This window comes from Rhineura floridana, chromosome 3 (genome assembly GCF_030035675.1).
Source record: "Rhineura floridana isolate rRhiFlo1 chromosome 3, rRhiFlo1.hap2, whole genome shotgun sequence".
Classification (NCBI taxonomy): domain Eukaryota; kingdom Metazoa; phylum Chordata; class Lepidosauria; order Squamata; family Rhineuridae; genus Rhineura; species Rhineura floridana.
The window spans coordinates 159,174,828-159,197,372 of record NC_084482.1 but is presented as its reverse complement, the minus strand read 5'-3'; the positions used below and the strand labels follow the sequence as shown (position 1 = coordinate 159,197,372).

Here is a 22,545-nt window from a genome sequence, read left to right as displayed (position 1 = left end):
AAGCACAGGGTGATTTTCTTCTGAAATTCCTTGCTCCGTTCCATTGTCCAGCATATGTTTGCAATATGATCTCTGGTCCCTTTCTAAATTCAGCTTGGATATCTGGCATTTCTCGCTCCACATATGGTAAAAGCCTTTGTTGTAGAATCTTGAGCATTACTTTACTTGCATGGGATATTAAGGCAATAGTTCAATAATTACTGCGTTCCCTGGGATCCCCTTTCTTTGGAATTTGGATGTATATTGAACGCTTCCAGTCTGGGCCATTGTTTTCTTTTCCATATTTCTTGACAAATTTTAGTAAAAATTTGGACAGATTCAGTTTCAGTAGCTTGTAGCAACTCTATTGGTATGCCATCTGTTCCTGGTGATTTGTTTCTTCCCAGTATTTTAAGAGCAGCTTTCACCTCACATACTAAAATTTCTGGTTCCATACGGTTCCTCCATGAATGAATCTGTCATCATTGCATCTCTTTTACAGAGTTCTTCAGTGTATTGCTTCCATCTTCCTTTTATTTCATCTCAGTCAGTCAGTGTGTTTGCCTGTTGATTATTCAACATCCCTACTCGTGGTTTAAATTCCCCCTTAATTTCTCTATTCTTTTGGAATAGGGCTGGAGTTCTACCCTTTTTGTTGTCCTCTTCTATTTCTATACAGTAACTATTGTAATAGTTCTTTGTTCCTACATACTAGTCACTGTATTGTTGCATTTAGGGTTCTAACCGTGTTTCTATCTCCTTTTGCTTTCCTTCTCTCTTTAACCATTTTAAGAGTTTCTTCAGTCATCCATTGAGGTCTTTCTTTTTATGTGGAGGTATACGGCCTGGGAGACCAGAGTTCAAATCCCCATACAGCCATGAACCTCACTGGGTGACCTTCGGCCAGTCACTGTCTCTCAGCCTCAGAGGAAGGCAATGGTAAACCCCCTCTGAATACCACTTACCATGAAAACCCTATCCATCAGGTCGCTGTGAGTCAGGATTGACTTGAAGGCAGTCCATTTCATTTCCATTATCTTTTTGCATTTTTCCCTGATAATGTCTCTGACTTCACTCCATAGTTCTTCTGGTTCTCTGTCAACTAAGTCTAAAGCCTAAAATCTGTTCCTTATTTGATCTTTATTTTCTTCTGGGATGTTGTTTAAATTGTATTTTGGCACTATGATTGCTTTGTTGTTGTTCTTGAGCTTTACTCTGATTTTTGATATTACCAGTTCATGATCTGTACCGCAGTCTGCTCCTGGTCTTGTTTTCGCGGAAAGCATGACACTTCTCCATCTTCTGTTTCCAATTATATAATTGATTTGATTCCTATATTGACCATTTGGTGATGTCCATGTGTACAGTCGTCTTTTTGGTCACTCAAAAAATGTGTTTGCAAGAAACAAATTATTGGTTTCACAGAATCCAATAAGTCTTTCTTCTGCTTCATTTCTGTCTCCTAAGCCCAGTTTCTCCACAATTCTTAGTTCTCTGTTTCCTACTTTTGCATTCCAGTCCCCCATGATTATCAGCATATCTTGTTTTGGTGTGTGATCAATTTCTTCCTGTACTTCTGTGTAAAATCTCTCCAATTCCTCTTCTTCTGCGTTTGCCGTTGGAGCATAGACTTGGATGATGGTTAAGTTAATAGGTTTCCCGTTTAATCTCATTGATATCACTTGCTCAGACCTTGCGTTGTAGCTCCTAATTGCTTTTGCTACATCACTTCTCACTATTGAAGCAACCCCATTTCTTCTTAATTTCTCATTTCCTGCATACAATATTTTGTAGTTGTCTGATTGAAAATGTTCCATTCTTGTCCATTTTAATTCACTCACGGCAAGTATTGCAATGCTGATACGTTCCATTTTCCATAGGAAGTGGGCCATCACTGTGGGAATAGTTCCACCTATCGTGCGAAGGCAAGAATGTTTTTGAAGTCAAGACTAGGGGCGTCATGCCCCTCCCACTCTCCAGTTCATTCTTGCCTTCGTACGAACAAGATTGGAATTTCACATAGCATTTAGCTAAGTCTCGTATTTGTCTTTAAATCTTTTCTCTTTTTCTGTGTGTGTTTAGCCTCTGAGGGTTCCCTCAGGGACCGCGGCTGCGGCTTCCTCACCCTTCCCTCAGAGCTATTCAGTCCATTTTATTGACTTGATTGGGGGCTCCCTCTGAGACCGCGGCTGCGGCTCTCTTCGTTTTGGCAGTTTCTAGCCCCCCCCCCCGCTCAGTTGTCTCTTTAGCCAGGGGGCTTCCTCAAGGACCGCGGCTGCGGTTCTCCCCTTTTGATCGCTTCTGATCGCTTCTGATCGCTGTTAACCTCCCCCCCCCGATCGGTTGCCGCGGCTGCGGCTTATCCGATCTCAGCGGGAGCTCGCAGCTGCGGCTCCCGCCGTTAACCCTCTGCCTCAGATCGCCCTCGCAACGTGGCTTAAATCCCACTGAGGGCTTTTCAGACCGCGACGGCGGCTCTCTCTGCGGTGGTGGCCGTTTTTCCCCTACCTGTTTTCTCCAGGGATTTTTTGGAGCCGCTACTGCGGTTTTTGGCGAGATCGTGCTGGGCAGCCCTTCCCCCAGTTCGCCTCCAACGGCCGCCATTGCTTCTTCCCTCTCTGTCATTTTTTTTCCCGCTCCTTTTTTCCGGGCGCCATTTTTTTCTTTCAGAATTCGAATTTCCCGCCCTTTTTGTTCCCCTTATTATCGGATACCTCCCCTGCAGACTATCTATCCGTACGTTTGTGTATATGTGCTGCTGACTAATTTACACACGACTGATTTACACACATTACTGTGGCTGTAATCATAGTGGCTGAATTGTATTATCAAGGCTGGAGCTCCAATCCTAGTGGGCTGGATTGTATTATTAAGGCTGGAGCTTTAATCCTAGTGGCTGGATTACATTATCAAGGCTGGAGTTTTAATCCTAGTGGCTGGATTACATTATCAAGGCTGGAGCTTTAATCCTAGTGGCTGGATTACATTATCAAGGCTGGAGCTTTAATATCAGTGGCTGATTTGTATTAAATCTGATTTACATTACATATCCTGCCCCCTATGGGGCCGTGAACAAGCCAAAAAAAAAAAAACCCAGCCTACAGCACTAATCTGAGTGTGCCTACTCTAAACAGCCTATATTATATTAACGCTGATACCTCTGTGCATTCTGCCCCCTCTGTGGCAGTGCATTCGCCATCTGCCAGTGTATCCTACCCCCTCCGTGGTAGTACGCTGTGCCAGTTCGGGTCTTTACATCCTGCCCCCTCCGTGGCAGTGTACTGCACCCAGGTTCATATAAGATGGCAGAACAGCCAGGCATGTCACCATCAACACACATGGTGCCAGATCAGCCAGACATGCCACAATCAGCCAAGCCACAACATACTAACACGTCTAAGACCAGACATGCCAAAGCACTGGCTAAGACAAAACATCTTTCCAGCCATAGTAAACCAAAGCGCCCTCGTTATGTCTCTGTGCCAACAACCACCACAGCACAGACACACATAAGTGATATTTTCCATTCTCCTGCTCCTGCCTCTGACGAGGAAGAGTTTGTTGGCTTTCCCCCTCACGGTTCGCCTAACGAACCTACCTCTGGCTTACCGCCTCAGACATCTGTTCCAATAGCCCACCAGGCACATACATCTCACACATCTGGTCTGCAGCTGTCTCCTGATTTCCTCTCTCAACTCCAAGCCATGCTGGCTTATTTCACACGAATGCAGTCACTACCACAGGTTCCTGCCATACCCCCACTCAACATGGACCAACGTGCGTTCCATGCTGCTCATCCTTCCTGCTCACCAGATCCTTTCGATGTAGCCAGAGGCAGATGTACGGACGAAGCCTCGTATGCGGAGGAGTTAACTTTCACTGACCATGTTGAAGGAGACGACTGGAGCGACTATTCAGATCATGAGGAGGATACATCGTATCGCTTGTTCAATACCTCAGATTACCAACCGCTCGCACGTAGGGTACTTCATACCCTTGGTCACCAGGCTGCGCCTTCAACTTCGTCCGCTCCAACTCTCAAAGGGGCCAAGGTCCTCAAATCCCCTGCACCTACTGAACACTACATCCCGGTGCCGGACCCAATTGCCAAATTAGCTTCCGAAGAATGGGCCCACCCACTCAAAGCTCGACGCTTCAAGAACATGGCTGACAGACTTTACGCCCTAGCCCCAGACTTCGCCACCAAGTTAGATGTCCCTGGCATAGACGAACCGATCGCTCGCCTCGTTTCGCGATCTATCTTGCCCAGGGAAGGGGAATCCCACCTAAAAGATACTACTGAACGTCGAATAGACTTCGCCCTCCGCAAGAACCACGAGGCCACTGCCCTATCCATGTGTGCCTCCGCTTCAGCCTCCATTTTCTCCAGAGCATCTATGATGTGGCTGGATGACCTTCTAGAGGATGATAACCCTGATCCTGTCGCCTTCAAAAGAGCACTATTGAAACTACGTAAGACAGCAGCCTTTGTGGCCGACGCCACTTTGGATGCCACCCAATTAGGGGCACGAGCCATGACGACTCAAATAGTCGCTCGTCGCACCCTCTGGCTTCGTCACTGGCAAGCTGATTCAGCGGCCAGATTAAACCTGTCCAAGGCTCCTTACTCCGGATCTCTACTCTTCGGTGAGGAAGCTCTAAAGGCAGTTCTGGTTGATCCAAAAGACACCCACAAACCGGTTCTAGCCACAGTCAAGAACATCGACCACAGGCCCTTCAGGCGATTTCCCTCCTTTCGTTCTAACCAGCCTTTTCGAGGAACGCGACCAGGAGGACGAGGCCGCGATTTCAGACCCTATGATTCCAACGCATTCAGGGGCTCCTGGAACCGACGCCCCCAGGGCAGAGGTCAGTACCAAGGGCGCAGGGGCAACTCATCGTCCTCATATAGGGGAGGTCCTCGCCTACACAAGTAGTATTAACGCCATCCCCATAGGTGGCAGATTACTTAATTTTGGAGATCGATGGCTGCGCCTTACTACGGTCCCCTGGATCAGGGACCTCTTCACTTATGGCTATACCATAGAGTTCTGGGCAACCCCATCAGACAGATTCCACCCGTCTCCTTGCCCAAGGGCACCAGCCAGGCACAACATCATGCAGACAGCTATACATCACCTCTTGCACATAGCGGCAATAGAGCCAGTTCCCACAACTGAGAGATCGGAAGGGGTGTACTCCCTCCTATTTGCTGTGCCAAAACGAGATTTATCTTGGAGGGCGGTATTGGATCTCAAGTTTGTCAACCGTTTTGTAACATACCGCAGGTTCAAAATGGAATCTCTCCATTCCATTACCGAGAGTCTGCATGAAGGAGACTTCCTGGCTTCTATCGACCTTAAGGAAGCGTATCTCCATGTACCCATTTGCATAGCCCACAGAAAGTTTCTTCGGTTTACCTTTGGCCACCAACATTTTCAATACAGAGCGATGCCATTTGGCCTCTCCTCTGCTCCAAGAGTATTTTCCAAGGTGCTACTCATCCTAGTGGCTTACCTTCGGACCCAAGGGGTTCATATCTACCCATATTTGGATGATCTGCTCATACGGGCCAAATCTGAAGAGCTGGCTCATCATCATTTAATGATCACCCTCAATGTTTTGCAGACCTACGGCTGGCTTGTCAACTTCGACAAAAGCCATCTCCAACCAACCCAACGCCTACTACATCTTGGGGCAATGTTGGACACCCTGCAGGCAATGGTCTTCCTGTCTCCAGATCGCATCTCTGCCATCACAAGCATCGCAAGGTCCCTGATGCAACAAACATCCGCAGACGTCATGCTTCTTGCCAGAGCGCTCGGGATGTTTATCTCCACAATCCACATTGTGCCCTGGGCTCGAGCTCACACTCGGCCCCTTCAGTGGACTCTGTTGCCTTTTCAAAAGGACATTGCCAGCTCCAACCATCGCAAAGTTCGTTTGAGCCCCGCTCTGCGCCTCTCCTTCCGCTGGTGGACCAAGGTTCAACACCTCTCCAAGGGCACGTCATTCAGAGAACCCCGCAGAACCGTCATGACCACAGACGCCAGCCTCATAGGTTGGGGAGCCCACTGCAACTCCCAGTACGTTCAGGGGGTTTGGCCCAACGCAGAGCAATCTCGAAGCATCAACTGGCTGGAACTAAAGGCTGTCCACTTGGCTCTATGTCATTTTCAGTCTCTGTTCCCTTTGCATCATGTGCTCATTCGAACAGACAACACGTGTGTAAAATCACATTTAAACAGACAGGGGGGCACCAGGTCTCGTCCTCTGCAGGACTTAGCCTCCCTCATCTTTGTCTGGGCAGAACAACATCTACAATCCCTGAAAGCAGAGCACCTCAGAGGGATTTTGAATGTGACAGCAGACTGGCTCAGCAGACAACAGGTCTTCCCGGGAGAATGGAAACTTCATCCAGCCATTTTCCATCGTCTCCAGTGTCGATTCGGCACCCTCTCAGTCGACCTGTTTGCTTCCAGTCACAATTGCCAGCTTCCAAGGTACTTTGCCCGATACCTGGACTCAACAGCAGAAGCAGTGGATGCTCTGACAACACCGTGGCCAGACGGTCTATTGTACGCCTTTCCTCCCATACCATTGTTAGCCAAAACCTTGAGGAAGGCGCGAACCGAAAGGGCACAGCTGGTTCTGATAGCACCATTTTGGCCACGCCGACCGTGGTTCTCAGATCTTCTGGCAATGTCAATGATGGATCCTTGGACACTTCCAGTAACGCCAGACCTCCTATCCCAGGGTCCAGTACTGCACCAGGACCCTACTTGGCTCAATCTAACAGCGTGGCGTTTGAACGGAGACACTTGAGGTCAGCTGGACTGTCTGACGCTGTGATTGATATTATTTTGGCCTCGAGAAGACCATCTACCACTCGAATTTATCAACATACCTGGGTGGCTTTCTCCAAGTGGTGTCAGTCCCACCACCACGATCCATCCCAGGCCAATGTGCACCAGGTACTCCAATTTCTCCATAGTGGCTTTATGATGGGACTTCGACCCAACACTCTACGTAGACATGCGTCTACTCTGTCATCCATTCTCTCAGTGTCCTCTCCTGGAGATCATATTTCCTCACATCCGTTCATTAAACGTTTTTTGAGGGGAGTCGCCCTATGCTCTCCGGCTGTTGTCCATCGGTTCCCCTCATGGAGTTTGCCGAAAGTCCTGCAGGCTTTGCAACGCCCTCCGTTTGAACCCATCAGGACTGTGCCCCTACGCATACTGTCCTTCAAGGTCCTGTTTCTGATTGCAATCACATCTGCCAGACGCGTTTCGGAGTTGGGCGCATTGTCTTCTGCTAGACACCTCTGCGTCTTCCATAAGGACTCTGTTGTGCTGAAGACTGACCCTTCCTTTCGTCCCAAGGTCGATTCAGTTTTTCATTGCAGCCAGGACATTGTTTTACCTTCCTTTTGCCCGAATCCTACCCATCCGCTCGAGAAGGCTTGGCATTCGTTGGATGTTCGGAGGGCTCTCAAGACATACCTGTCTAGGACCCAAGAGATTCGAAGAACGGAGTCTCTGTTTGTATCCTTTCATCCAAGGTCTATGGGGCATAAAGTATCTAATTCTACCTTATCTCGTTGGTTAAGGGCATGCATTACTTTAGCATATGAGTCCCTGAAGCTGTCAGTTCCAGCTAGTATAATGGCTCATTCTACCAGGTCAGCTGCCACCTCGGCTGCTTTTGCCACTAATGCTCCTGTTGCCGATATTTGTAGGGCCGCAGTCTGGTCTACCCCACACTCGTTTATAAGGCATTATAAAATTGATCGTTATGCCTCTGCTGATGCTTCTTTTGGCACACGAGTGTTGCAACAGGTTCTGCTGATGCTTCTTTTGGCACACAAGTGTTGCAACAGGTTCTTAATGAGGATTAACATGTGGGTGGTCCCTCCCTATATGGGTTGCTTTGGTACATCCCACAGTGATGGCCCACTTCCTATGGAAAATGTACCATTGGTCTCACCTGAAAGGTGATTTTCATAGGAAGGGGCCATCACGACCCTCCCAGTTGGAGGATGACTAGTGATTTTATCAATGGGTTACATGTTATTGTTTCCATATTATATTTAAATGTAAGAGTGAAGTCAAGACTTTTAGTTCTGTTATGTTATGTAGTTAGGTTAGAGTCATGTTGTTATGCATGTGACTATTATGTTATTTTCCTGGCGGGCCTGTTGGCCTTGTTCTTGTATTTTTAGATATCTCTTTTAGACTCGCTACGAATGAACTGGAGAGTGGGAGGGGCATGACGCCCCTAGTCTTGACTTCAAAAACATTCTTGCCTTCGCACGATAGGTGGAACTATTCCCACAGTGATGGCCCCTTCCTATGAAAATCACCTTTCAGGTGAGACCAATGGTACATTTCTTGCTTGACAATTTCTAACTTTCCCTGGTTCATGTTTCTCACATTCCATGTTCCTATTGTGTGCGTCATACAACTCTCGACTCTCCTTTCGCATCTGTGCACATCAGCCTCTGGGCTTCCTTTCAGCTTTGTCATTAGTCACAGCGCTACTCGTACTTGTCCTTTGTTCTTCCCCAGTAGCTCGGTGAATGCCTTCAGACCTGGGGGTCTCATCTTCCAACACTATCTCACATTGCATTTTGGATACTCTGTCCATAAGGTTTTTGTGGTAAGAGGTATTCAGAGGTGGTTTACCATTGCCTTCCTCTGAGTTTGGATGCATCTTAGTCTGGTGTCTCAGCTTTGACCATTCCTCCTTGTGTACCCCTGCCAGGAGTCTAGCCTGTTGGTTTAGATTCCTGATGACATTGCTCTCAGCTTCTTCAACACTCTCAAACCCCTGACCATGGTAAGGTGTGCATCCTAGAGGCGGAAGTAGGATCTGAATGAATTTAAATTTCAACCAGTGACTTTCTACATTTAGAGCTGATTTACACTTTACATTTTGAACGTGGGTGCAAGGACCTAAGTTTTAATGGCAAATGCACATGTAGCATCATTGCTTCTAGTGTGGGTGTGTGTCTTTAATGACAGGGTTTCTCATCAATGAACAGGAAGCAGTAGGTAGGAAAGGATCAGGGCTTTGCTTTCACGTTTATTGCAGGGAAACCTGACCACTGAAATGCACATGTCCCAGTTGCTAGTGTCGCTTGTGTTTTTTGCCACTTTAACTTGGATTTGTAAAACTAAAAAACTAAAGTGTGATTTAAATTTATGTGTATAGCCTTTGTTTTAATCATGGTTCCTTTGCAGCACTCAAGACAAATATATTGGATTTGTCCCTTAGCTAGACAAATCTCCAGTTATGGTTTCCTCACTTCCCTGCTAGTACAGTGCATTCTATTTAGCCCTGCTGTTGCACAATCTCCATTTGTTTCATTGGGTCTTGTCAGGAACCATCCAAAAGCAACCTTGAGATGAATGAAAGTTGTACAGCAACAGTACTTGGTGGATTGTGCCTGCAGAGTGATAGGATACTTCAGAAAGATACTTTGTGGCATATACTGCTAGGTTAAATTCCCCATAAACATGTAGAAGAATACTAGGGTGTAATCCCTTTCATCTGCTCCTTTGTTTAGTTGTGGGACCTGTTTTTAATTTTAATCAAGTTAATTGGTTTAATCACTCTACAAAATCTTTATTTTGGCCCCCTTTGCAGCATTCCACAAGGCTGGCAAACAAACTGAAGCTGTAAAAGTGTTGGAACAATTAACTCACAATGCTGTGGTAGAAAGCCGATTCAATGATGCAGGATATTATTACTGGATGCTCTCCATGCAGTGCTTAGATATCGCTCAAGGTAAGGAAATACAAGCAAGTTTACATGTAATCTATCCATGCCTGAAGGCAGAACATCTCAAACTCTGATGGCTTAACTGAAAGCTAATTGTGAATTGCATGGTACAAGACATTTGGGTTTTTTTACATAGTCATTTATGTTGTACATATTATGATCTTGTCATGTGTGGCTAGGGCAGCTGACAAGACAAACCTTATTCTCAGGTTAAGTCTTCTAATGAAACTAGGCAAATTCTGTTTCTCAAAACATGGAGATGCATGCATTTGCTAGGGGAAGCCCAAGTTCAGTTTCAATGAAAGAAAAACAGGGGGCTGACCACATCCAACCATTCATGTCAACGTAGGGGGCTTTTTGACAGCCCTCTGTCATTCATGGATGTTTTGCTCTTCTGGTATTCCATCTATGGGAATCTTAAAGAATGCTTTATTTGTTTAAAGGATATCTATGCTGCTCTTCATTGTTACTGATCTCAGAGTGGATTTCTATCAAACCGTAAACATAGCAATACAGTAAAATAGAGCAGAAACAATACAGCAGGAAGAATATGATCAAAATTCCTATTAAAATATGAGCACAGTGCAAAAATTCCATAGGCTAATATCACACAAAGTGCCTGGGGAACAGAAACATTTTAAGCTGGTTCTGAAAATAAAGGTCTGTTGGCGCCAACTGTATCTCCAAGTAGGAGAGTATTCTACAACTGAAGCGCCACCACCAAGAAGGCCCTATGCCATGATACTGCTGAGTGTTCCATCCCTGGAAGTGGAACATCAAGAAGGGCCCCGCCTTAAATGTCTTAACACCTGGACAGGTTGATGTCAAGAGAGGTTCTGTTGTGGCCTTGCTTCTTTCTTCCATTCATATGTTATCATTTCCAACATTCCTAGCACAGAATGTGGGGTCAAGTAACTTTATTTCTGTCTTCCTTTTGATTGGATGGATGGGAGGTCTCAGATAGATTTTTTCCTTCATTTAGGAATGCTCATGGCTGAGCACCTCAGCTGTACCTCAATCATTAGTATGCAGCTGAACTGGAAGAGGGCTAATATATAGTGCTACTAGTCTTTAAAATGCAAGACTTTTATAGGGCAGAAAAGTTGACATTCATTAATTCTACAATAACATTAGGTTTGTTCTGGCGATAGTGTTGGGGAAGCTGAGTCATGCTGCAAGACCTACTGGGCAAACTCCCATGTTAGGCCACTGGAGAGGTTTCTCAGTCTAAATGCGCTTGGTCAGCTTTACTGAGGAAGAGAGGGTATTTCAGAAGCCATTTATGATCACTTACATTTCAATTTTTGGTAGCAGTCCTATACTTTGGGAGATTTAACATGCAGATAACTGCTGAGGATCGCAGCCTTAAAGCCCAATCCAAACTTGTTTACTTCTCTCAATCCCGCCAACCAAAACAGCTAGGTTGGTGGGTACTAGGGAGAGAGCCTTTTCTGTGGTGGCCCCCACTCTCTGGAACTCCCTCCCATGTGATCTTCGACATGCCCCTTCCCTAGATGTATTCCGCAAGGCCCTGAAGACGTGGCTATTCCAGCAAGCCTTCCAGGTCCTTGGGATGGGTAAATCGTCACGAGTCTGTCATCTATTGTATGTTGTTAATATAATTGCTTTTATATGTATTGATGACCGTCCAGTATTTCTATCTACTGTTATTAATGTGATTGCATCTGATATTATTGTATTTTATCTTTTTTAATGTACGTCGCCTAGAGTGGCTAATTGCCAGATAGGCGACAAACAAATTAAATATTATTATTATTATTCTTCAGAGTAGGTTCCACTGAGTTTACTTTTGCATACAAAGTAATGTATAATACTTTCTTAATTTATGCAATCATCTTATGAAGTAGGCAAATTATTGTCCCTATTTTACAGAGCAGAGTTTAGGCCAGGAAAGAGCAATTTGCCCATGACCACTTCGTCCCTAGCCAAGTTGAGAGGTGATGCTGGCTCCATTCACTGTTCCACTAGCATATAAGACACTGGCTGTCCCATATGTTAGCAAAAATAAAATTAAGGTGTAGCAGGCATATTTTCTTAACTGATACTATACAAGCATTGCTTTAGTTTTGCCAATACGTTTAAAATATTGTTCTGTGGTCTGTGCATACTGACGTGGAAGTAAGCCTCATTGAACATAGCAGGACTACCATTCAAGTAAAGTTGCATAGCACTGGCGATAAGATAAATTATTCCAATTGTTCAGTCTAAATGTAAACATAGAAAGTGTTACTCCTTTTGGTTATAGCTTCTGCAGATTGTGTTGCTTGAAACTGAATGCAAATATGCTCCACTATTAACTGTAGACTCTGGTTGTATTAAAAGTATGCATTTATCTTCTTGTGCTTTTAAAGCACAAAATGACACATCAAGCTCATCAAACTACATAAGCTGTACTTTGAGGCACATATGTTTAGTGGCGCTAATCTCTAAGTGTTAATGCAGTAACCAGGATGGTCTGTGATCTTTCTTGATTAAGTCTCTTGCTGTCAGTTGGCAACTGATCAGAGGTTTTTGTACTGATGCTGCCTTTCCCTCCCTTAGATGACAAGCAGCAGAAGACTGAAATGTTACAGAAGTTTCACCACTTCCAGCACTTGGCAGAACTGTATCATGCCTATCACTTCATCCACAAATGCACTGTAAGATACTCATATGGAGCTTCACAGTTAGTTCATTCTTTGTCCTTTGAAACCATTCAATAGGCAGTTAGCTGATGTAATATGTTTCTTGTGTTGTACCCAGCATCTTCTCTCATGGAGAGGGTGGTATAAGACTGTCCCCTGAACCAGGGCTGTGGAGTCGGTATGTCAAACCTTCAACTCCGACTCCTCTATTTTTCTACTGTCCGACTCCGACTCTGACTCCTTCATAAATGGCAAATGTATATTAATGAATTAATATTAATATTAAAATATTAATTTTATTTTGAAGTCAGAGTCAGTACATTTCTACCGACTCTGACTCCACCCAAAATTGCTTCCATCTGCACAACTCCGACTCCACAGCCCTGCCTTGAACAGTTTATCTTCATGGCCAATTTCCTTAAAGTTGAAATTATACAGCCATGAGAGTGGATGTATACTATTGTCAGCATGGATTTTTCGCATTCCGCAATGTTGAATTGAAAATTACCCCTATGCCATTCTGATGCTTCCCATAAGCTCATTTCAAAACAAAACCTTACAAAATGCCTGAACTCAGAAAAGCTTGCTTAACAACCCTCTAAATTTTCATGGCTATAAACAAAACAGTCAGAGAGAATTGAGAGTTCAAAGTGTAAAAAGAGAGAGGAAAAAACCAGACCCCTTTTGGACTTTTTTCTGTTAGAGTTTCATAATCTGTTGAAATTCATTAAAAATCAGCCATGTTCACAGAGTACATGTAATCCTATTACTGTCTTGCCCCATGCTCTGACCTTCATCTTCTGCAGTTAAAAAGTTTTTAAAAAATGTTTGCCGATTTTTAATTAATTTAAGAAATTTTGCATTGAACTCTGTGATAATGTTGGGCATGCTCTGTAAGAACCAACTGTCAGTGTTCTAAAAGCCAGCCTCACAGCTGCTGGGTTTGCCTAATCGGGCCGACACCCACATGAGACTTTAATTTCACTTTAGACAGTCATGGCTTCGCCCAAAGCATCCTGGGAAGTGTAATTTGTGAAGGGTGCTGAGAGGAGACTCCTATTTCCCTGACAGAGCTCCAGTAGTGAGAGTGGTTTAACAGTCAGCTAGTCTGATTGAAGCTCTGTAAGAGGAACAGGGTATGTCCTAGCAACTCTCAGCACCTTTCACTAACTACACTTCCAGGATTCTTTGGGAGAAACGATGACTGTCTAAAGTGAAATAAAGGTCTGGTGTGGATGTGGCCAGGGACAGCTTCGGTGTTGGTTCTTGATTCTAACCAATAGAGATGACTTGGTGGATGAAGTGGCAGGTATGGGAACTCTGGGGGAAAGTGACCACACCATACTTGAATTCTTGATTTTAACAAAAGCAAAAGCTGAGAGCAGCCATACGCGCACCCTGGACTTCAGGAAAGCTGGTTTTAATAAAATAAACTCAGAACAATTGTAAGTATGGTTCCATGGCAAGCGACCCTAAGGAGAAAAGGAGTCCAAGATGGGTGGGAGTTTATAAAAAATGAAATTCTAAAAGCACAATGGCAATTCCAACAATGAAAAAAAGGGGGGGGAAGAAGAAGCCAGTGTGACTTCACAAAAAGCTTAGAGATGACCTGAAAACAAAAAAGGACACATGCAGGAAATGGAAAGAAGGCCAGGCCACAAAGGAAGAGTACAGGCAGGTATCACGGAATTGCAGGGATGGCGTCAGGAAGGCTAAAGCTGAGAATGAGCTGAGGTTAGCGAGATGCTAAAAACAACACAAAATCTTTCTTCAGGTACGTCCATAGTAAAAGACAGAGAAAAGAAATGGTGGTACAGGATGGCAAAATGATAACAGATGACAAAGAAAAGGCAGAAATGCTCAATTCCTACTTTGGCTCAGTCTTCTCCCCAAAAAAAGGGTCTATGACCCTCCCGGGAAACATGAAGTAGAAGGGGCAAGATTGGAGCTTGAGATTGATAGACAAATGGTCAAGGAATACCTAATCACTTTGAACGAGTTCAAATCAGCAGGGCCCGATAAACTGTATCCTAGAGTATTGAAGGAACTGGCTGAAGAACTCTCAGAACCGCTGTCTATTATCTTTGCGAAATCATGGAGGACTGGTGAAGTGCCGGATGACTGGAGGAGAGCTAATGTTGTCGCTATCTTCAAAAAGGGCAAGATGGAAGAACCGGGGAACTACAGACTAGTCAGTCTAACATCAATCCCTGGAAAAACTCTGGAGCAGATTACAGTATAAAGCAGTCAATCTGTAAGCATCTTGAAAGCAATGCAGTGATTACTAGCAGCCAACATATATTTATGAAGAACAAATCCTGCCAAACTAATTTCATCTCATTTTTTGATCGGGTAACCTCCCTTGTAGACTGTGGGAATGCTGTGGACATAATATATTTTGACTTCAGCAAAGCTTTTGACAAAGTGCCCCATGATATTCTGATTAGCAAACTAGCTAAATGTGGGCTGGATGGAACAACTATCAGGTGGATCCACAGTTGGCTTCAGAATCGTACTCAAAGGGTACTTATCAATGGTTCCTTCTCAAACTGGGCAGAAGTAACAAGTGGGGTACCACAGGGCTCGGTTCTGGGCCCAGTGCTCTATAACATTTTTATTAACGACTTGGATGAGGAGATACAAAGCATGCTTATTAAATTTGCAGATGATGCAAAGTTGGGGGGCATAGCTAATACCATGGAAGACAGAAATAAAATTCAAAGGGACCTTGATAGGCTGGAGCATTGGGCTGAAAACAACAGAATGAAATTCAACAGGGATAAATGCAAAGTTCTACACCTAGAAAAAAGAAACCAAATGCACAGTTATAAGATGGGGGATACTTGGCTCAGCAATGCGACATGTGAGAAGGATCTTGGAATTGTCGTTGATCACAAGCTGAATATGAGCCAACAGTGTGATGTGGCTGCAAAAAAGGCAAATGCTATATTAGGCTGCATTAACAGAAGTATAGTTTCCAAATCACATGAAGTATTAGTTTCCCTCTGTTCAGCACTGGTTAGGCCTCATCTTGAATACTGCATCCAGTTCTGGTCTCCGCACTTCAAGAAGGATGCAGACTGGAACAGGTTCAGAGGAGAACAAAGATGATCAGGGGACTGGAAACAAAGCCCTATGAGGAGAGACTGAAAGAACTGGGCATGTTTAGCCTGAAGAAGAGAAGACTGAGGGGAGATATGACAGCACTCTTCTACATGAAAGGTTGTCACATAGAGGAGGGCCGGGATCTCTTCTTGATCGTCCCAGAGTGCAGGACACAGAATAATGGGCTCAAGTTGCAGGAAGCCAGATTTCGACTGAACATAAGAAAAAACTTCCTAACTGTTAGAGCCATACGACAATGGAACCAATTACCTAGAGAGGTAGTGGGCTCTATGACACTGGAGGCATTCAAGAGGCAGCTGGACAGCCATCTGTTGGGAATGCTTTGATTTGGATTCCTGCATTGAGCAGGGGGTTGGACTCGATGGCCTTATAGGCCCCTTCCAACTCTACTATTCTATGATTCTATGGTTTAAATTTGGGTGGGAGGCTACATGTGCCTGCTATAGAAAAAAAAAGTGGGAGAAAGTCTGAAAAAGAATGATACTATTCACAATGTTTTACTTTTTGGAAACGGGCTTCCCCTCTGCCCAGTGCTCACCCACTCAATCTCCTCCCCTTCTCCTTCCTCTCCCCCTTCCCTTCCTGCCCTCACATCCCTCCTCCATATCAGTTTCACCTATCCCAAGTAAATCCCACTGAACTCAAAAAGCATGCAAATGATCAAACCTGCCCTCCCCTCCTCTTCCCTCCTATCCCCTCCCTCTTGCCCCTTCCTCTTGCCCCTTCCTTCACCCATCCCTTCCCCCTCTCCATCCCCTTCCAATCTCCTTCTTCCCCCTCTTCCCCCCCCATGGTCAGTTTTACCTATCCTAGGACTATGAAATGAAATGAAATAACCTGGGAGACCAGGGTTCGAATCCCCACATAGCCATGAAGCTCACTAGGTGACTTTGGGGCAGTCACTGCTTTTCAGCCTCAGAGGAAGGCAATGGTAAACCACCTCTGAATACCGCTTACCATGAAAACCCTATTCATCGGGTCACCATAATTTGGAATCGACTTGAAGGCAGTCCATTTTCAAGCATGCTTGCACAAGAGTAAATCCCATTGAACTCAATAAGCATGCAAATGATCAAACTTGCCCTCCTCTCCCTCCCCTCAGCTCCCTTTTGCCCCTTCCCTCCCCCTTCCTTCACCCCTCCCCTTCCAATCCTCTTCCCCCTCCCATTCCTTCCGCTCCCCTCTCCCCCCTTCTTCTTTCCCTCTACTCTCCCCTCCCCCTCCTTCTCCCCCATGGTCAGTTTTACCTATCCTAGCCATTATTATTATTATTATTATTATTATTATTATTATTATTATTATTATTTACATTTGTATACCGCCCTATAGCCAAAGCTCTCTGGGTGGTTTACAGCAATTAAAAACATTAAAAACAAATACACAAATTTAAAAACACATGCTAAAATGCCTGAGAGAAGAGGAAAGTCTTGACCTGGCGCCGAAAAGATAACAGTGTTGGCGCCAGGCACACCTCGTCAGCAAGATCATTCCATAATTTGGGGGCCACCACTGAGAAGGCCTTCTCCCTTTTTGCCAGACTCCTAGCTTCCCTCGGAGTAGGCACCCAGAGGAGGGCCTTGGATGCTGAGCGTAGCGTACGGGTGGGTTCGTGTCGGGAGAGGCATTCCATCAGGTATTGTGGTCCCAAGCCATGTAAGGCTTTATAGGTTAAAACCAGCACTTTGAATCGAGCTCGGAAACATACAGGCAGCCAATGCAAGCGGGCCAGAATCTGTTTTATATGTTTGAACTGTCTGGTCCCTGTTACCAATCTGGCTGCTGCATTTTGCACAAGCTGCAGTTTCCAAACCGTCTTCAAAGGCAGCCTCACGTAGAGTGCATTACAGTAATCTAACTTGGAGGTTACCAGAGCACGGACAACTGAGCGAGGTTATCCCTGTCCAGAAAGGGGCGCAGCTGGGCCACCAACTGAAGTTGGTAGAAGCCACCGACGATACCTGAGCTTCAAGGGGAGTGCAACCCCATACAGGAAAGGTTGTACATTCACCATCTGGCCAGAAGAACCACCCAATAGCAGCATCTCAGTCTTGTCTGGATTGAGCCTCAGTTTATTAGCCCTCATCCAGTCCATTGTCGCAGCCAGGCACCGGTTCAACACATTGACAGCCTCACCTGAAGAAGATGAAAAGGAGAAATAGAGCTGTGTGTCATCAGCATACTGATGGCAACACACTCCAAAGCTCTGGATGACCGCACCCAATGGTTTCATGTAGATGTTGAACAGCATGGGGGACAGAACTGACCCCTGCGGAACCCCATACTGGAGAATCCAGGGTGCCGAGCAATGTTCCCCAAGCACCACCTTCTGGAGCCGACCTGCCAAGTAGGAGTGGAACCACTGCAATGCAGTCCCTCCCACTCCCAACTCAGCCAGTCTCCCCAGAAGCATACCATGGTCGATGGTATCAAAAGCCGCTGAGAGATCAAGAAGAATCAACAGAGTCACACTCCCCGTCTCTCTCCCGACAAAGGTCATCATACAGGGCAACCAAGGCTGTTTCTGTGCCAAAACCAGGCCTGAAACCCAACTGAAATGGATCCAGATAATCGGTCTCATCCAAGAGTGTCTGGAGCTGGCCCGCAACCACTCGTTCAAGGACCTTGCCCAGGAATGGAACATTTGCCACCGGCCTATAGTTATTAAGATTTTCTGGGTCCAGGGAGGGTTTCTTCAGGAGTGGTCTCACTACCGCCTCTTTCAGGCAGCCAGGGACCACCCCCTCTCGCAGAGAGGCATTAATCACTTCCCTGGCCCAGCTGGCTGTTCCATCCCTGCTAGCTTTTATTAGCCAAGAAGGGCAAGGATCCAGCACAGAAGTGGTTGCACGAACCTGTCCAAGCACCTTGTCAACGTCCTCAAGCTGTATCAACTGAAACTCATCCAAGAAATCGGGACAAGGCTGTGCTCTGGATACCTCGCTTGATTCACCTGCTATAACACTGGAGTCTAAGTCCTGGCGGATGCTAAAGATTTTATCCTGGAAGTGCCTAGCAAATTAATTACAGCGGGTGTCAGATGGATCTACCATGCCCTTGGGGCCAGAGTGTAATAGTCCCTGGACAATTCTGAAGAGCTCTGCTGGGTGGCAGATTGATGATTTGATAGTGGCAGCAAAATATTGTTTTTTTCTGCCCTCACTGCCCCTAAATACAGCTTACCATAGGCACTTACCAGTGTGTAATTGCATCCACTAGGAGTTCGTGTCCATCTGCACTCAAGCCATCTCCTATATTGTTTCATCGCTTTCAGCTCCGGGGTATACCATGGAGCCATACGAGCTCTACACAGGAGAGGGCTCTCTGGAGCAATCTTGTCAACCGCCCAGGTCATTTCTGTATTCCAAGTTCAAGTTCAATTTTATTGTCGGGCCATAGGCCAACACAAGTACAAAGCAACATGCATAAGAACATAAGAACATAAGAAGAGCCTGCTGGATCAGGCCAGTGGCCCATCTAGTCCAGCATCCTGTTCTCACAGTGGCCAACCAGGTGCCTGGGGGAAGCCCGCAAGCAGGACCCGAGTGCAAGAACACTCTCCCCTCCTGAGGCTTCCGGCAACTGGTTTTCAGAAGCATGCTGCCTCTGACTAGGGTGGCAGAGCACAGCCATCATGGCTAGTAGCCATTGATAGCCCTGTCCTCCATGAATTTGTCTAATCTTCTTTTAAAGCCATCCAAGCTGGTGGCCATTACTGCATCTTGTGGGAGCAAATTCCATAGTTTAACTATGCGCTGAGTAAAGAAGTACTTCCTTTTGTCTGTCTTGAATCTTCCAACATTCAGCTTCTTTGAATGTCCACGAGTTCTAGTATTATGAGAGAGGGAGAAGAACTTTTCTCTATCCACTTTCTCAATGCCATGCATAATTTTATACACTTCTATCATGTCTCCTCTGACCCGCCTTTTCTCTAAACTAAAAAGCCCCAAATGCTGCAACCTTTCCTCGTAAGGGAGTCGCTCCATCCCCTTGATCATTCTGGTTGCCCTCTTCTGAACCTTTTCCAACTCTATAATATCCTTTTTGAGATGAGGCGACCAGAACTGTACACAGTATTCCAAATGCGGCCGCACCATAGATTTATACAACGGCATTATGATATCGGCTGTTTTATTTTCAATACCTTTCCTAATTATTGCTAGCATGGAATTTGCCTTTTTCACAGCTGCTGCACACTGGGTCGACATTTTCATCGTGCTGTCCACTACAACCCCGAGGTCTCTCTCCTGGTCGGTCACCGCCAGTTCAGACCCCATGAGCGTATATGTGAAATTAAGATTTTTTGCTCCAATATGCATAATTTTACACTTGTTTATATTGAATTGCATTTGCCATTTTTCCGCCCATTCACTCAGTTTGGAGAGGTCTTTTTGGAGCTCTTCGCAATCCCTTTTTGTTTCAACAACCCTGAACAATTTAGTGTCGTCAGCAAACTTGGCCACTTCACTGCTCACTCCTAATTCTAGGTCATTAATGAACAAGTTGAAAAGTACAGGTCCCAATACCGATCCTTGAGGGACTCCACTTTCTACAGCCCTCCATTGGGAGAACTGTCCGTTTATTCCTACTCTCTGCTTTCTGCTTCTTAACCAATTCCTTATCCACAAGAGGACCTCTCCTCTTATTCCATGACTGCTAAGCTTCCTCAGAAGCCTTTGGTGAGGTACCTTGTCAAACGCTTTTTGAAAGTCTAAGTACACTATGTCCACTGGATCACCTCTATCTATATGCTTGTTGACACTCTCAAAGAATTCTAATAGGTTACTGAGACAGGACTTTCCCTTGCAGAAGCCGTGCTGGCTCTGCTTCAGCAAGGCTTGTTCTTCTATGTGCTTGGTTAATCTAGCTTTAATAATACTTTCTACCAGTTTTCCAGGGACAGAAGTTAAGCTAACTGGCCTGTAATTTCCGGGATCCCCTCTGGATCCCTTTTTGAAGATTGGTGTTACATTTGCCACTTTCCAGTCCTCAGGCATGGAGGAGGACCCGAGGGACAAGTTACGTATTTTAGTTAGCAGATCAGCAATTTCACCTTTGAGTTCTTTGAGAACTCTCGGGTGGATGCCATCCGGGCCCGGTGATTTCTCAGTTTTTATATTGTCCATTAAGCTTAGAACTTCCTCTCTCGTTACCACTATTTGTCTCAGTTCCTCAGAATCCCTTCCTGCAAATGTTAGTTCAGGTTCAGGGATCTGCTCTATATCTTCCACTGTGAAGACAGGTGCAAAGAATTCATTTAGCTTCTCTGCAATCTCCTTATCGTTCTTTAGTACACCTTTGACTCCCTTATCATCCAAGGGTCCAATTGTCTCCCTAGATGGTCTCCTGCTTTGAATGTATTTATAGAATTTTTTGTTGTTGGTTTTTATGTTCTTAGCAATGTGCTCCTCAAATTCTGTTTTAGCATCCCTTATTGTCTTCTTGCATTTCTTTTGCCAGAGTTTGTGTTCTTTTTTATTTTCTTCATTCAGACAAGACTTCCATTTTCTGAAGGAAGACTTTTTGCCTCTAAGAGCTTCCTTGACTTTGCTCGTTAACCATGCTGGCATCTTCTTGGCCCTGGCGGTACCTTTTCTGATCTGCGGTATGCACTCCAGTTGAGCTTCTAATATAGTGTTTTTAAACAACTTCCAAGCATTTTCGAGTGATGTGACCCTCTGGACTTTGTTTTTCAGCTTTCTTTTTACCAATCCCCTCATTTTTGTGAAGTTTCCTCTTTTGAAGTCAAATGTGACCGTGTTGGATTTTCGTGGCAATTGGCCAGTTACATGTATGTTTAATTTAATAGCACTGTGGTCACTGCTCCCAATCGGTTCAACAACACTTACATCTCGCACCAGGTCCCGGTCCCCACTGAGGATTAAGTCCAGGGTTGCCGTCCCTCTGGTCGGTTCCATGACCAACTGATCTAGGGAATAGTCATTTAGAATATCTAGAAACTTTGCTTCTTTGTCATGACTGGAACACATATGCAGCCAGTCTATGTCCGGGTAGTTGAAGTCACCCATTACTACCACATTTCCTAGTTTGGATGCTTCCTCAATTTCATATCTCATCTCAAGGTCTCCCTGAGCATTTTGATCAGGGGGACGATAGATCGTTCCCAGTATTAAGTCCCTCCTGGGGCACGGTATCACCACCCACAACGATTCTGTGGAGGAGTCTGCCTCTTTTGGGGTTTCGAGCTTGCTGGATTCAATGCCTTCTTTCACGTATAGAGCGACTCCGCCACCAATACGTCCTTCCCTGTCCTTCTGATATAGTTTATATCCAGGGATAACCGTATCCCACTGGTTTTCTCCATTCCACCAGGTCTCCGTTATGCTCACTATATCAATGCTCTCCTCTAAGACCAAGCACTCCAGTTCTCCCATCTTCGTTCGGAGGCTCCTAGCATTAGCGTACAGGCACTTGTAAGCAGTGTCTCTCTTCAAGTGTCTTTGGCACTTGTGGTTAGGCCTGTGGTAATTTTGCTCTTCTGAATTTATATCCTGTGCCCCTGCTCTCACAATGCCTACTTCTAGGCCTACCCCTTTTAAAATTTCATCATTTCTTTGGTTTTTATCCCAGGGGGGAGGTTTATTCCGAACCGGACCTTTCTCAGCTCCTGTCGGGTTTCCCCCCTCAGTCAGTTTAAAAGCTGCTCTGCTACCTTTTTAATTTTAAGTGCCAGCAGTCTGGTTCCATTCTGGTTCAAGTGGAGCCCGTCCCTTTTGTACAGGCCCGGCTTGTCCCAAAATGTTCCCCAGTGCCTAACAAATCCGAACCCTTCCACCCGACACCATCGTCTCATGAGACTGCGAAGCTGGGCCTGTCTGTCTGGTTCTGCGCGTGGAACCAGTAGCATTTCAGAGAAAGCCACCTTGGAGGTCCTGGCTTTCAGCATCCTACCTAGCAACCTAAATTTTGCTTCCAGGACCTCACGGCTGCATTTCCCCATGTCGTTGGTGCCAACATGCACCACGACCACTGACTCCTTCCCAGCATTGTC

At 45.4% G+C, this 22,545-nt stretch overlaps 1 protein-coding gene across 3 annotated transcripts in view; it reads left to right on the top strand.

Annotated features, from left to right (window-relative positions):
- IFT122 (intraflagellar transport 122) overlaps positions 1-22,545 on the top strand; it is a 98,346-nt gene that overhangs the window by 59,800 nt on the left and 16,001 nt on the right. For all 3 annotated transcript variants that reach the window (XM_061618486.1, XM_061618488.1, XM_061618487.1), the window contains 2 exons: positions 9,631-9,771; positions 12,328-12,425. In XM_061618486.1, the coding sequence (XP_061474470.1) occupies positions 9,631-9,771; positions 12,328-12,425 (239 nt within the window). The remainder of the gene's footprint in view (positions 1-9,630; positions 9,772-12,327; positions 12,426-22,545) is intronic.